Source organism: Hyposmocoma kahamanoa, unplaced genomic scaffold (assembly GCF_003589595.1).
Source record: "Hyposmocoma kahamanoa isolate Upper Pololo Valley unplaced genomic scaffold, ASM358959v1 182, whole genome shotgun sequence".
Taxonomy (NCBI): domain Eukaryota; kingdom Metazoa; phylum Arthropoda; class Insecta; order Lepidoptera; family Cosmopterigidae; genus Hyposmocoma; species Hyposmocoma kahamanoa.
In genome coordinates this window covers 6,862,373-6,876,441 of record NW_020653713.1, presented here as the reverse complement: position 1 = coordinate 6,876,441, position 14,069 = coordinate 6,862,373, and the positions used below count along the sequence as shown (strand labels likewise).

The following is a 14,069-nucleotide window of genomic DNA, read 5'->3' as shown; positions in this document are numbered from 1 at the left end:
ATTTAAGAAAAAAAACGTAAGTTTATTTTAATTTGTTATATAAAATTAAACCTATGCTTTGAACGTATAAACTAGAAAGTTTCAGCTTTTCCATATAAGTAACAACTGGTGGCTTTTATTAGTGACACCAGGCCCGGCGTTAGCTCATGCAGCGCCCGAGTGCAATCAATAACCAGGCCCTCTAGTAGGCACGCGATATTCCCCCAGTGATCGGAAATTCGGGTGCAACTGTTGCAACTACAAAATGATGTTGGATGACAGTGCCGGTGATGCCCACTGTAAAGATCGTAGAAATATCAACAAATATCACAAAGTGGAATAAATCAGATTGTAACTTGTGTCCTAAATCGAGACTTCTTTGGAGCAGGTCTCGGAATGGGGCCGACAGAGTCTTGTCCAATTTAACCCCGCAAAGACACAAGTCTGCGCGTTCATCGCTAAAAAAACCCATTTGTTCTAGCGCCAAGTTTCAGAGCACTGCTCTTACCACCTCTGAGAGTATTGGCATACTTGGAGTCCAGTTCCATGAAGTCCAGTTCCGGGGTCATTTGGAGAGCAAAGCCAAACTGGTGTCAAAAATACTCGGAGTGCTCAATAGAGCTAAGCAATATTTCTCACTGGGACACCGACTTCTGGTGTATAAACCACAAGTACGGCTTCACATGGAATATTACTCGCATCTCAGGGCAGGAGCTCCCAAATACCAGCTTGATCCACTTGATTCCATTCAACGTAGGGCTGTTCGTATTGTCGATGCTCTCAAACTTACAGACGGTTTGGAGTCCCTTAGTCTACGGAGAGACGTTGGCTCTCTGTGTGTGTTCTACCGTCTTTAAAATGGGGAGTGCTCAGAGGAACTTTTCGAACTGGCGCCACCGTCTTGTTTCCAACGTTGCACCTCCCGCCAAAGGAGTAGAGCTCATCCCCACATCATAGATGCCTGGTATTCTAAGACCACGCTGGCATTACGTTTGTTTCTTCCTTGAACCTGCAAGGTGTGGAAAGATCTTCCTCCTGAAGTATTTCGTTTGCGCTATGACATGGGGTTCTTCAAAAAGCGTGTCAACAGGGCTCTCAAAGGCTGTCAACGCATAGGCAGCTTATCTGATGTTACAGACGTCCATGAGCGACGATGACTAGCTTCCATCCAGTGGCTAGTCTGCTCATTTCCCTCTCTACTATACTTAGCATAGAAAAGAAATGTGAGGAAGCAGTAGCCCGTTTGCTTCGCTTACGCCGCGAGCTACGCAGGCTCTTTGGAAGCGTTGCGAGTGGCGTCCTCTAAGACCTTGCATACGGGCGCTTCGCATACTCTGTACCTAGGCTGGGAAAAATACATGCTACGCCTTAATTGAAATACAAATTACAAAATACTTCCTTATATGTATTTAAAATACGAAATACCAAACGCTTTCTTGAGGTGTATTTGAAATATAAAATACTTTCTTGGAGTGTGTTTAAAATACAAAATACAAATACAAATTACAAAATACTTTATCAGTATACCTGTCGCGAAATGTGAAACCATCCATTTCCTTCAAAGTCTTTTCCTTCCACAATATATATATCATGAAAAAGAAATTTTAAATTATTCAGTTTTACCAGGTAAAAAAACTGTTAAACCAATCAATACAACCTTACTACAGAGCAGGAAGTACGTATAATTATTATTAATATTCTCATACAAGACGAATACTTTATATACGTGTAAATGTCGTTGCCGGAATAATTGAAATACAAAATACGTATTTGTATTTTAAATACGTATTTCAATCACAAGTAATTCAAATACTGCCCAGCCCTGTCTGTGCCAGATCATAGGCAAAGCCGGCACTGAGTGACTTGAAGGCTAAGAATGTTTTATGTAGAGACATAACATTTCAAATGAAAGTCTACTTCGTACGATAGTAGTCATCAGTATGAACATCGAGGACCTTACTTACCTTAACCTTGGTTACCCAGAGCGTTTAGCACTCAGGGCTCTAAACAAACTAAAAAGTGCTCTAAAATTAACGGACCTTTCTAAATTGGTTCTTGTCTGGTTTTATTGGATTACGCATCGTACAGGGACCTTCTTTGAACCATTAATTGGTGTGACTGTCTGGCATGATTACTTATGTATACGGAAAGAATCGTGTAAGGCCAAGAATTACGCACGTAATTGAAAACATATTAAGTAAATCAGCCTTATTGTAGGTAATCTCGATGCTTTGTGTGGTTGATGGAACACTACGTCTACGTTTCAGATCGATCGTGCATACTATATTCTAGGTAATAATAATACACCGGCACATCTAGCCGGACATGAACAGTGAGAATATAAAGTGACGTTTATATTTAAATGAATAAGAATTAGACATAAATAAACAATTAAATTAATATCTTTTAGTAATTGATAGATTCTGGTGCTCCTTTGCGGAAGTCCATATGTTAACAAAAATGGAAGTAAATTAAATTGATATTACTGCGACATTGAACACGTTGGGTTCGCGGAGTAACAAATTAATTTACTTTCATTTTTATTAATATCTTTAATATCTCTTAGTAACAGCCTCACTCAGTATTTATTGAAAACAATCGAAATTAAATAGAATCCATTTTTTTAGATTTTGTGATAAAGCAAAAACGGCTGAAAATTTTGAAATTGTAACAGTTTAACATTGATTAAAACAAAATTGAATCTATGAAAAAAATCATTTTCAAAATTTACGACATTTACAAGCACTCAAAATCAACTTTCAACCACTGGACAAACCTTTAAGAATCTAAATTGTTTACTAACAAAACTGGACTGTTTGTTGTCTGAAGAAAGAAATTTATTGTTCTTCTTCGCGTGTCGACTCTGATTAATTGAAAAAAATGGAAATTAAAATTAATTAATTAATTTAATTTAAATTTTTGTAATTTATTATAAATATTATTTTGCTTTTGTGGCAGTGTGGTGGGGCGGTAGTGGAGCGGCGATGCAGTCGGGTGGCGGCGGGCGGCGCGTGTCGCGGCGCTGAGCATGAGCGCGGCGCGCGCGCCCGACCCCCGCGACCCCCCGCGACACCCCGCGCACCCCGCCGCGCACGCCCAACACCAGGTAACACCATCAAACTCCACAACTCGACAAGAACAGGAGAACAGGAAGAAGTCGTCCCTGCGACAGTCACACATATTGACAGCAACAAACTTAAACCGTGTGATTTACACGTGTCTTGTGCTTCTTGTTCAGATTGTTTGCTTCATGGTTAAAAGTAAGGGGTGTTACTTGTAGATCACGAAAACTCAGCTCGTCCTGTTCTTTCTGGTTGAACATTTTTCTTGATTACTGTTGTTCATATATTTTTGGATAAGACACAAAATATCTTTACTCACTCAGACTAAGGTTCAATTTACAATGCTGCGGAACGGAATGGAAGTGAAAGAATTGTACATGGCAAAACGAACTTGTAGGAATTCCCGAGACTGTGTCCCGGTAGACGCGCGATTTGGATTTTGGGACGTACCTAGTTAGTACGTTACACAATTCACGATGCATTCATTACACAAGTCCATTATGCTATGGTTACACAAGTTTGCTATCCCGTTTTGCGGCAATGTAAATTGAGCTTGAAACAAAGACTTCATTAATAAAAATCATAAGAATGTTTATAAATTATCAAGAAGACTTATTTGTTCGTGCATAAGTCAACACGCAGCCTTTTTGGCTATAACATTGTATAATAAATTGAAAAAATCTTACTTATTATATGTTACTATCTTACAATGGACATGTGTGGAATATACTTAAAATTTCACAACAAAAGGTTAATAAAACCGGTCTGCGCTCGCGACGATGATTTTCACCACTAGCTACTCTTTTGTAGTCAGTTTTTGTACCATTCGCAACAATTTTAGAGAAAATTACAGAAAAATGTCTATTTTATCAACTTTAAAAAAATTGGTACATACACCGGCAAATTTAGCGGAACACTAGTGAAAACCACAAAATAACAAACACACTTTTTCCAAAAGACTGTTGAGCTATTTTACCTTTTTACTTTGATCTAATTTGAAAATGAAAATATTAACCGACTGTATTTTTTTTATTCATTGTTTTCTAATTTATGGTGCGGGCTAAATGCTTCGGCGGTGAGTACATGAACTACTATAACTTAGTTCATTTATTGACTGAAGTTAAAATCGTGATTTCAATATTATTTTACTCAGTATTTTTTAACCATTTATTTTAATTTTAATTCGAAAAACAAGCGTTAAAAGTAACGGAAATCCATATTAACAAAAATAGAAGTAACATTACTTTGCCACTCGGCGAAGCCAGTGAATGTTAAATTGTGCATAATAACTGTGCTTGAGTTTAATATTTCTTTTACTTAATTTCTCTCCACGTAAAATTAATATATATAAATAACATTAACGCAACTATAATCACAACCACCACCAAAAATATACTTGACACGTGTTTCGCTTCTCTACGATGTAATTTTGAATAATATGTAATTATAATTTGTTATTTTTTGTATTTGTCCAAGGTTGTCTAAGTAAAATATTTATATATATATATATCTTCTAATTTAATTCTAATAATAAATATAAAATGTTAAATATATAATATTAAATAATAATAAAAAATATTATTATTTTAATTTCCTACTAATACTGGTTTGTTGACTGGTTCAAGGTTGTTTTTGTGTTCTTGTCTTCTTTTGGTTGTATCGATGCCATCCATGATATTGCTTACCATCGTGGTGAAGGGATTTCCCTAATTTTAAAGTTCTCACTATTTGTTGCCCAGGATACAGGAAAGGAATGTGTGTTCTTCTAAATTTAGTAAACTTTATTTGAAAAGTAAATAATCTCAGTACAGAGTACTAAAAAACCCGACCTGAATAGTAATTCATCACCTGGTTTACCACCCTTAGAGGTGGAATGTTTTCTTCAAATTTAAATATTACCACTCCTGATGTACTCTCTTTCCAACAACTAAAGATTCGTCAAAATCGGTACTCAAGTTATCGCGTAACATAAATGCCTATAACAAAAAAAAAGAAGAAAAGAACTTACAGTTTCAAGTCGTGTGATTATTTATTAGACTTCAATTAATGTTAAACTATTACTAAAATTTTCAATCTTTTCTGCTTAATTACAAAATAAAAAAAATGGATTTTGTTTCAATTTCGTTTTTTTCAATAAAGTTTAAGGAAAGTTTTACATAGTCGATTTTAAAAGACGTTAACTTGATTCATGTCTAATTGTTAGATAATTTAAATATAAATGTTACTACATATTTTATATTCTCAGTTTTTGTTCCTCTAAATGTGCCGGTCAGTGTGCATATCTACATGTTTTGTACAGGTTGACCTAACCTAAATCGAAAGCAAGTTTTCGTTAATTCAATATATTCTTTAAACTTCAATTTTATAGCAATTAAATATTTTTTGATTGTACAATTACTGTGTTTACTCAAGACGTGTTATTATTTTTTAAATCTTTTACCTTTCGCCGATTGCCGGGTTGGACAATAATACCGCCCGTCTTTGTAGGATCGTTATTACATTCATCATAGGATAGCTCACAGACCACATAAATACTAGGAATAGCTGTTATTACTTTTTATAAAGGTAGATAGTTTGATTACAATAATGCACACAAGTTCTGAATTTTAAAAAAGTATGGTACGTAGTTATTTATGGCAAATTTATCTCATAAATTTGAAGACCACACGAATACTTATATTCTGACATCTCGTTTGACTTTTTGCTATTAATATTAAGCTCGTTCCCAAGATAATATGTGATAATCACCGATAATGATTGATATTTTGACTTTGTAATTAAGGCCCCCTCCCCGTCACACACGGCGGCGGTGCGGCATTGTGCGCAAACGGCGGTGGGCGTGGCCCGACATGCGCGCGCACTGCTTCGCCGCCGCGGTGATATACAAGGTCGTCTGACCCACTGATACAGATTCACCGCATACTATTTAGGCTGCAAAATTTTGCGTGGAAACATCTTCAATATTAACATACTCGCTGCGACTGCGCAAGTAATTATTGCAACATAGAGCAAATATATTGCAAATTTTACGTGACTGACATTTACATGCTAGACAACTTGAAAAAAAGAATGTTTTTTCCCCATTTATTTGTAACACACAAGTAAAGTACGTTATAAATACCTTACAATCTAGCTAAATACAAGACTAATAACTAAGAATGCACCCACTATACATTTTCTTATTATCTACACTAGTTCAAATGGTTTTGTTCGTTTTATAGATCTTATGATATATGTGTGGTCGAGGAACTAAATGGCCTCGACGTCCACATGATGGTTAAGCCTGCGTTGGTGGGTTTCGGCGCTTCTGCGCTATCTTGTCTACGAATTCCATATCCAAGTCCTGATGGCGGTCTTTGGAAGTCGTGATGGAGGAGCACTTACAGTGTTCCTATGTACTTTATTTTAGAAACGTTGAATAATATTTATGTTGGTCTTTGCAGCCCAAAACTGTATACCATAGGTATTGGGACCTGCTAATTACTAATAGTTATTTGTTAAGCAAGGCTGCAAAGTCGCTGTTTGACGCGAGTATGAAACCTGAGTAAGCGAAGAAGGCTAAGATTAGTTAGGTTTCAAAGCATGAGACGCAAAACAACTTTACTGCCGAGCGAAACACACAACTATTCACCTCACTATAGCGAGGAAAATGATAGATGAAAGAAAAACAGTTGAACTACAACAATCAACTTTAATAAACAAAACTAGTTATCGTTGTCAATTTAATGTCAACAATAATAAGAATAAAATATACCAACGCATTTATATTACAATAAATAATGTACGACAAATCGCGTAGTTAAACGTGCCTTAAGTTTTCTTTTTCATGGAAAGAAAAAAATAGGTGCACCATAGTCCATCGTCAAGTTCGTATTTCAAAAACGTTTTTCACGCTAGGTGTGGAGAAAAGGTTTTCGCGCGCGGATTGTTAATGCGAAATGAAGCCTTTCCAAGCTAGTGAAGTAAAACAGTAGTTTATTGCTTAAAGATGGCGTAGATTGTCTGCCAAGCAGCCAGTACATATTTCTGTAACGAATGTCTAGTTCTTCTCGTTGTTGAAAAAAGAGTGATGAAAAAAAAAAGAAAATTAAAACTCATTAACACTAAAAACAAAACCCTTGAGACAGGCACACAATTATCGAAGCATCTCCCGCTTATCTGAAATCGCGGCTTTTTTCCCCCCGTTACGTAAGAATAGCGAACATAACTGTCGCGAGCACACGGGAACAGTCGGCACTGAGCGCTCGGCATGCCGCAAGCTCTTCTCGGAACTCGGGGCCCATGATAAATCTGGCTGGCATAATGAAGCTCAAGCCTTTGCCTCGCCTGCCTACATTCCAGTACCGACAAAAACCGACTATTGTTTTAAAAACACGCAGACAATAGACGGTTCGTTTATTTGGTTAACTGTAATACTTGTAGATACAATGTGGTAGACTAAATTAGATTCATAGAAGTCCGGTCGCCTTTAGGTTTCTTCCTTTCTAATCCCGATGATGTAATAGACTGTTTATAAATAGCTTTACATTTTTTTATTGTACTCATTAGCAATTTAAAGTTTATGTATAGCTATTGGAAATGATACTATTTTTTTCGGATTTAAATCGCGTATATTTATTTGTATCGTGTGGTTTGTTTGAAAATAATCAATTTAATTATTAATTAATATTATACATAATTTGGTTTAAACTACGGCCTTAAAGGCGCAACTCACACCGGCGCAGAGTCGAAGCGTCGCGTCGCGTCCTGTTTTTCAACTACAATGCCTGGCGACGCGCGTCGACGCTTGACTCCATATTTGCATAACACAAACTTGTACCTTAATAATGGGAAAATAGAGATGAATATGCTACAGGCGAAAAACATGACGCGTCGCGACGCTTGGACTGTGCGCCAGTGTGAGTTGAGCCTTTAAGGCTGTGGTTTTGACTCCGGGCTTTGAGTTTTTCGAAATTTATGTGCGAAATTTAAATAATTTGAAATTTACCATGACCTTTGAGGTGAAGAAAAACGTGATGAAACCTGCATATCGAAGAAGGTTCTCAACCCTCAGAAAACGTGTGAAGTCCCCAAGTATTATTTCCTATGTGAATTCGTGAATGAATAACTATTTTATTTTGTAATTATTTATTCATATTTTACGTTTCAATTTTTATCTCTTTTGTGGTAAATAAATGTATTTCCTTTCGTTCTTTTTCGTTTCAACCAATTCTCAAACGATGGGTAAGGAACTAATTATTTATTCTCTAAGTTGGCGTGGAGAGCTCGAGGCGTTTGTGTTTGTATTTTTGTTTGTGACGCTAAATTTCATATTTTTAACATAACCACTCGTCATGCTAGTCGCAATGTCGCTATGGTATAAAATGACTTATTTTAATGTTCTTGCTCACCTTATCATAACTAACGCTATCGCGTTTTTAGCGAAATTGTTTTATATATCTTTGATCAGCGAAAGAAAAATCTACAACCCCCTTTAATTCGTTTTTATATATATTATTTAGTTTCAGTTTTATTGTTAAGTAAACGGTTGAAATTTTTTACTACCAAAAAAATGTTCATATTACGAAAGTTACCGAAATGCACATGCGTTAGTTATGACAAGAAGAGCAGAGTTCATATCAGCAATTTAACGTATTTAAACTTTTCTTAGCCAATTAGGAATCTCCGTTTAGATGGTATGAGAGTCGCGGGGATATATAGTCGATTGTTCGTAGATAATTTAAATGCTTTTGCGCCATTAGCGATCGGTCGACTCGCCACTGACAAACGCCAGTCGCATGCGCTTGTTAGACCTACGGGGAAATAGCTGCTCAGTTCTAAGGGTTCATGCGAATTCGACTCGATATAATTCCATGCATTGATTTAACGAGCTGCTGATACGTGATTCATAGCTGCATATATCTGGTAGGTATGACGCAGACGTTTGCGGTTTTGGCATTATTAAGAGGTTTTTGTAAATTTCGAGAATCAAATTCTGAAATGAATTGTTTATACTTTGTAGTAACTTTAGAAAACATTTCATAAGTTTCTCATTGGTGGCGCTGATGGCAAAGTAGCCATTTAAAACCAATACAAAGAACTGCAAAAAGCATAGAAGCCGGTCTTAGTAGCGGTAGAGTTACTCGTGAAAAAGTTCGTCCAGTGAAGCCTCACCTGTTAATGTGAGCATTAATGCTTTCCGGGTTTAAAGGGTAAGGGTGCTGGTGAAATTACATGCACATGGGACTTGTCATCTTATGTCTCCGAGTGATGGGCGCAGTGGCAGTGCCCCTCAGATCTTTGTGATTTAAAGCTCTGAGTGGTACTGCAACTGTTATGAACAGGCGTATCGCTTACCACCAGGCGCACGACTTGTCCGTCCTATCACTTGGTATTATAAAAAAAAGTATATTAGTCAGGTCCTGATCCAGATCAGCCCGTTGACTCAGACTTCATCCGGTTCTCAACAGGCTAGTGCCATGTGTTAGCGCCCTCAGGTGCACGTACTGCACGTCTTATTGTACAGATAGGTACCAGAACAGTTGCTCGCTCACCTCCCGTTGTGCAGGGTTAAAGTGCTGGTGAAATTATAGGCACATGGAACTTGTCAATTTAAAGAGATAAAAGAAGAAAGAAAGAAAGTAATTAATTCGCACAACACAGATGATACACAAGGAAGAAAATGAAAGTAAAAAAGTTATAAACAACATAGACAAAATACAATAAAATAAAAATATAATAAATTGATGTCTCAGGCTGGCGTGCGCTGTGGCACTGCAACTGTTATGGACAGGCGTTTCTTTTACCGTCTCATGGTTTTATACATAAAAGCAAAATAGATGTTATCAATAATTTTAAGTATATTATGGGTCCAATAAATTATTAAAATAGCTGATAGGTATTTATTATTTAAAATTTGTACTTTATAATAGTGTTTAGAAAGCTTGTAGCTTTGACAAGATTCTATATTACCTAGTTTATACACTAAATCGAGAAATATAAAGTTACAAAACCTTAAATTTAAATTCCACATTAAAGTTTAATACGATGACAACCTGAGTACATACGATATAAGTGTGGAGGAAGTGAACAAATAAAGAAAGCTATAAAGGTGCCCACACACGGCTAATGGGCACTCGAGATTTACAACCCATAAATAATGTTACTTGTATGTAATCATATGGGTGCTAGGAGTCGCCGTCGCTAGGCGCGACACACACGCCTGCCACTTTAGTAACATTTAGTGCATACTTATGCTCTATCTGTATTCTCTTCAATGAGTTTCTAGTGTTGATAGTCGGTAGGCCCACTTTTGTATGTGTATACAGCGCTCCTAGCGGTCAGAAGAAGAACCGCAATTTTCGGTATAAATATTTTACTTTGCGTTTAAAACAAAGTTTTTCCTGTAAACAATTTATCCTCTTTTTTATTTACAGCTTGTCTCAAATAAATTAAAAATCACTTTTTTATTTCATCACCAAAATCGACCTAAGCACCTGAAGCCACCCAGCAGCTTGCTTCTTATTGTCACCAATGGTGTTTAAAAGCTATATAGATTATATTATTTCATTATAAACAAAGGGTTTTCACCAAATAAAAGGGTATAAAAGAAATCACGAGGCTTGCTACAATCTTCACTAGCAATCAAAATTGTTTCGCAACTGGGAAGGCTTCAACTTTGCTAGTAGTACAGTTTTTTTAAATCTGTTTCACATTTCAATTCATCTCTTTTCTACTTCCGTAAATGTATCAACATTGTCACATCGCTAATATCTCATCGTCACCTTACACACATCCACTCCTGGACATAAGCCTCCTCTAGAGCACGCCAACTCTCTCGCTGCCGGCCACTCTTCTCAGGTCGTCCGTTCATCGTGCCGCTGAGCGTCCTAAGCTACATTTGCCTTGACGTGATTGCTGCTCTAGAACACTAATATTTACATTTAATTAATTGACCATTTTGCATTCGTATTTATTTCATTTTTACTCAACTTGTACCTATGTATGTATGTCGTGTGAAGTAATGTTGTACCTCTATTTTGCGCCCATGGCACTATTTTAATCTTTAAAATCATATAAGAATATCCATATACGAATATTCAACCCATAGAGTTCTTTAAAAAGGCTGTCAGACTGTTTCTAAAGTCTCGAAATTCTCTAACAATCATTTACCGTGAACTTATAAACTCGATTAGAGTTAAAACTTACACTTTTGGTTTTTAATATCCTAACTGGTTTGTATGAGTATATCCGTCGAGGTATGGACTTAATAGCCGTTTGAAATGAGGTTTACCATATTCTCTTAGAAAACGTCGTCTAGTGCAAAGAGAGAGGGTATATAAAAACATAATATGTAGGTAAATAAATGTCCGAAACGATAAAGTGAAAAATCTGGTTATTCTCTCAAATTTTATGTGCAACATAAGAGCATTCCCACAGATCACAATGTCATAATTCATTCTCGAAATCAAAATGAGGCTCTCCAAATCGGCGTTAACGAACTTAATAACCGAGCATTATGGATGTATTGATGTTAACCGAGGTTCAACTATATATGTGCGTGCGTTTAAGCCGCTCGGTCGTCGCAGTGCTACCGTTATTATTATAAACTATGCGTCTGCTCTTATCCGATGGCTTTCTTCTTAGCTCTATAATAAGTGCTAGATTTCTTAAAGAATTTAGGCATGTTTTGAGTGGTTTAGCTTATTATTTTACTTAAAAGAAACTTTACAATTGACTTATATATATTTAATCATCATCATCAACTCATAAGCCCCACTGCTGGGCATGGGTCTCCTCTCAGGCGAGGGTTTAAGCCGTAGTGCACCACTCTGGCCCAACGCGTCTCCGAGGCGTCTCTCCGGATTCGGATCTACGGTCTCTGGTTGAGAGGTAGTGAGATGAAGCCGTTATGCTACCACGACTTTTGCAACATACCAGACTAATAGCCAAATACAGGACACATATTAACACAAAAGTAACATAGAATTATAGAATTGACCTACCAGGTATCATATAGGTTCATATATTTTCTTATATTGGCTGATCAGACGTTTAATAATAATATTATTGTGATATAAACATAAAAAGAGCACCGAATGTATGTTGTCTAATGTTTATTTATTAAATAGTTTTCAGAAAAGACGAAACATCCCTTTTTGTCTTTTCATTCAGTCGACTGCTGAACGCTACGTAAATAAGATAAGGTGCAATTTTAAATAAAAAATATATGTACGCAAAGAGAGTGTATCGTACAATGACATACTTTGTAAATGAATTAATAATATTGTATAATTGTTACCGTTTGTTCTATACTAGAAAATCTACTATTTAGAACCCTCAGTACAATATTATATTTCTGGCATTGAGTATATTCTGTATAATTTTAATAAGATTGAATCTAGCTTTTTCTTTTGAGATGTTCTAATTTATGTTGTAATTTGAGATGTGCTAGATCTAATTCTCGTTTGAAAAGTGTCTTTTGTGTGCTGTGTTAAACTTTTCCCGTGCTAAATCGGGTCTATTGCGCGGGTCGAGCGACAAGGCTTTATTTCAGAATTTATTTTTTTACAAACGAAATTAAAGCTATTTGAAAAATGTATATCGTATACTATTCGTGTTCTATTTAGTTAGGTTGATATAAAAAAAATTCTTTGGTATATGTAATATACATACAGCGGAACATGTAAATACAGCTGTTTCCTTGTAAAATTTCGAGGTAAGTTTGTTTTTTTTTCTATAGTAAAAATTGTTAGGAATCGTGGTTTCACACCGTATACTTTTCAGTGCACACCAACACACTTACCACAATTACACATTAAGGTTGCAATCCTCAATTTTAGTATATATTTTTGTCAAAAGTGATTAATTCAACACTTTCACTGTTATGCGTAATCAACCGAAGCCATTTGAGGTTGTATCGAGTCATAAGTAACGCTTTCTTGTTTAGAGGTTGCAGTACGTACAATAAGAATCATTTAGATCTAGATATATTTTATTTGTCCTTTCCGAAATTTGTACAGTCCATTTATGAACAATAATTAACGTTATTTGTTTTTAGTTTATTTCTTTTTAGGGTTTTTTTGTCATTATTTTCTTTGTATTAAAGAAATACCAAGTAGCTTTTCGTTCTTTTTTAATTAGTGGAAACTTTGAGATAAGTTTTTGACCGTCTTCAAAAAAAAAGGTTCTCAATTCGACTGTATTCTCTTTTGTTTGTACAGTCAAGAGCGCGTCAAGCTTGACACTTAAGATTTAAATGCAGCTCTATGCCGCTTACGATAAGAACAGTCCAAAGTACGAAGTGTCAAGCTTGATGTGCTCTTGACTGTACTTGTGTTACGCGATAACTCGGCGTAACGGCATTTGTGAACCAATTTTGTTGAATCTTTTTTTGGTGGAAAGTGGGTACGTCAGTATTGGCCCCATTTAAATTTCAAGAAAATATTCTATCTCCAAGGCTGGCAAACCGGTAACCGATTACAATAAAACTTGGCAAATAGATGTCATTCCACGAAATTTTCAAACTTCATGTGCTCTTGATCAAGTAGGTACAATGATAATTCGTTTTACACACGAAGGCGTAATTGTCAGGACAGTCAGGTGGATTCCACTTAGTAACCATTGTGCCATTCCATTGTTGTTTTTACCTAAAAAAAAGGTATATGTCATATTCTTGCATCGGTACTCACATACGAAATACGTATAACAATATCGATAATTTATGAAGGTGGTCCGGATGTACGTGAGAATTCGCATTTCAAATATGATGCGATGATTTTATAGTACTCTGTACTGAGATTTTTTGTGCAAGATCGTAATCTTGTATACAAATTGTAAACTGTTTATTTCTCAAATAATAAAATAAATAAAAATATATCAAAAAGCACTTTGTAACGGGTAACTGAACCGTTACTCATTCGTAACCAAAATTCTATGAAAGAAATTCGCACAAAAAAACACGCAATTATCGAAGTAGGAGACTAAACAATTAAATTGGCAGATTAATACACCCATATAAGTACAATATAGATGTAGGTAACTACAAAT

The 14,069-nt window shown here is 35.9% G+C and overlaps 1 protein-coding gene across 17 annotated transcripts in view; it reads left to right on the top strand.

Moving 5' to 3' along the window:
• The first annotated feature begins 2,992 nt into the window (after positions 1–2,992).
• The window catches only part of LOC113226209 (voltage-dependent L-type calcium channel subunit beta-2), a 240,524-nt gene continuing 229,447 nt past the window's right edge, over positions 2,993–14,069 (top strand). For all 17 annotated transcript variants that reach the window (XR_003310076.1, XR_003310074.1, XR_003310077.1 and 14 more), the window contains exon 1: positions 2,993–3,085. Coding sequence is in view for 13 of the 17 variants with exons in the window: in XM_026458759.1 (XP_026314544.1) it covers positions 3,008–3,085 (78 nt within the window). In the remaining 4 variants the exon portion in view is untranslated. The remainder of the gene's footprint in view (positions 3,086–14,069) is intronic.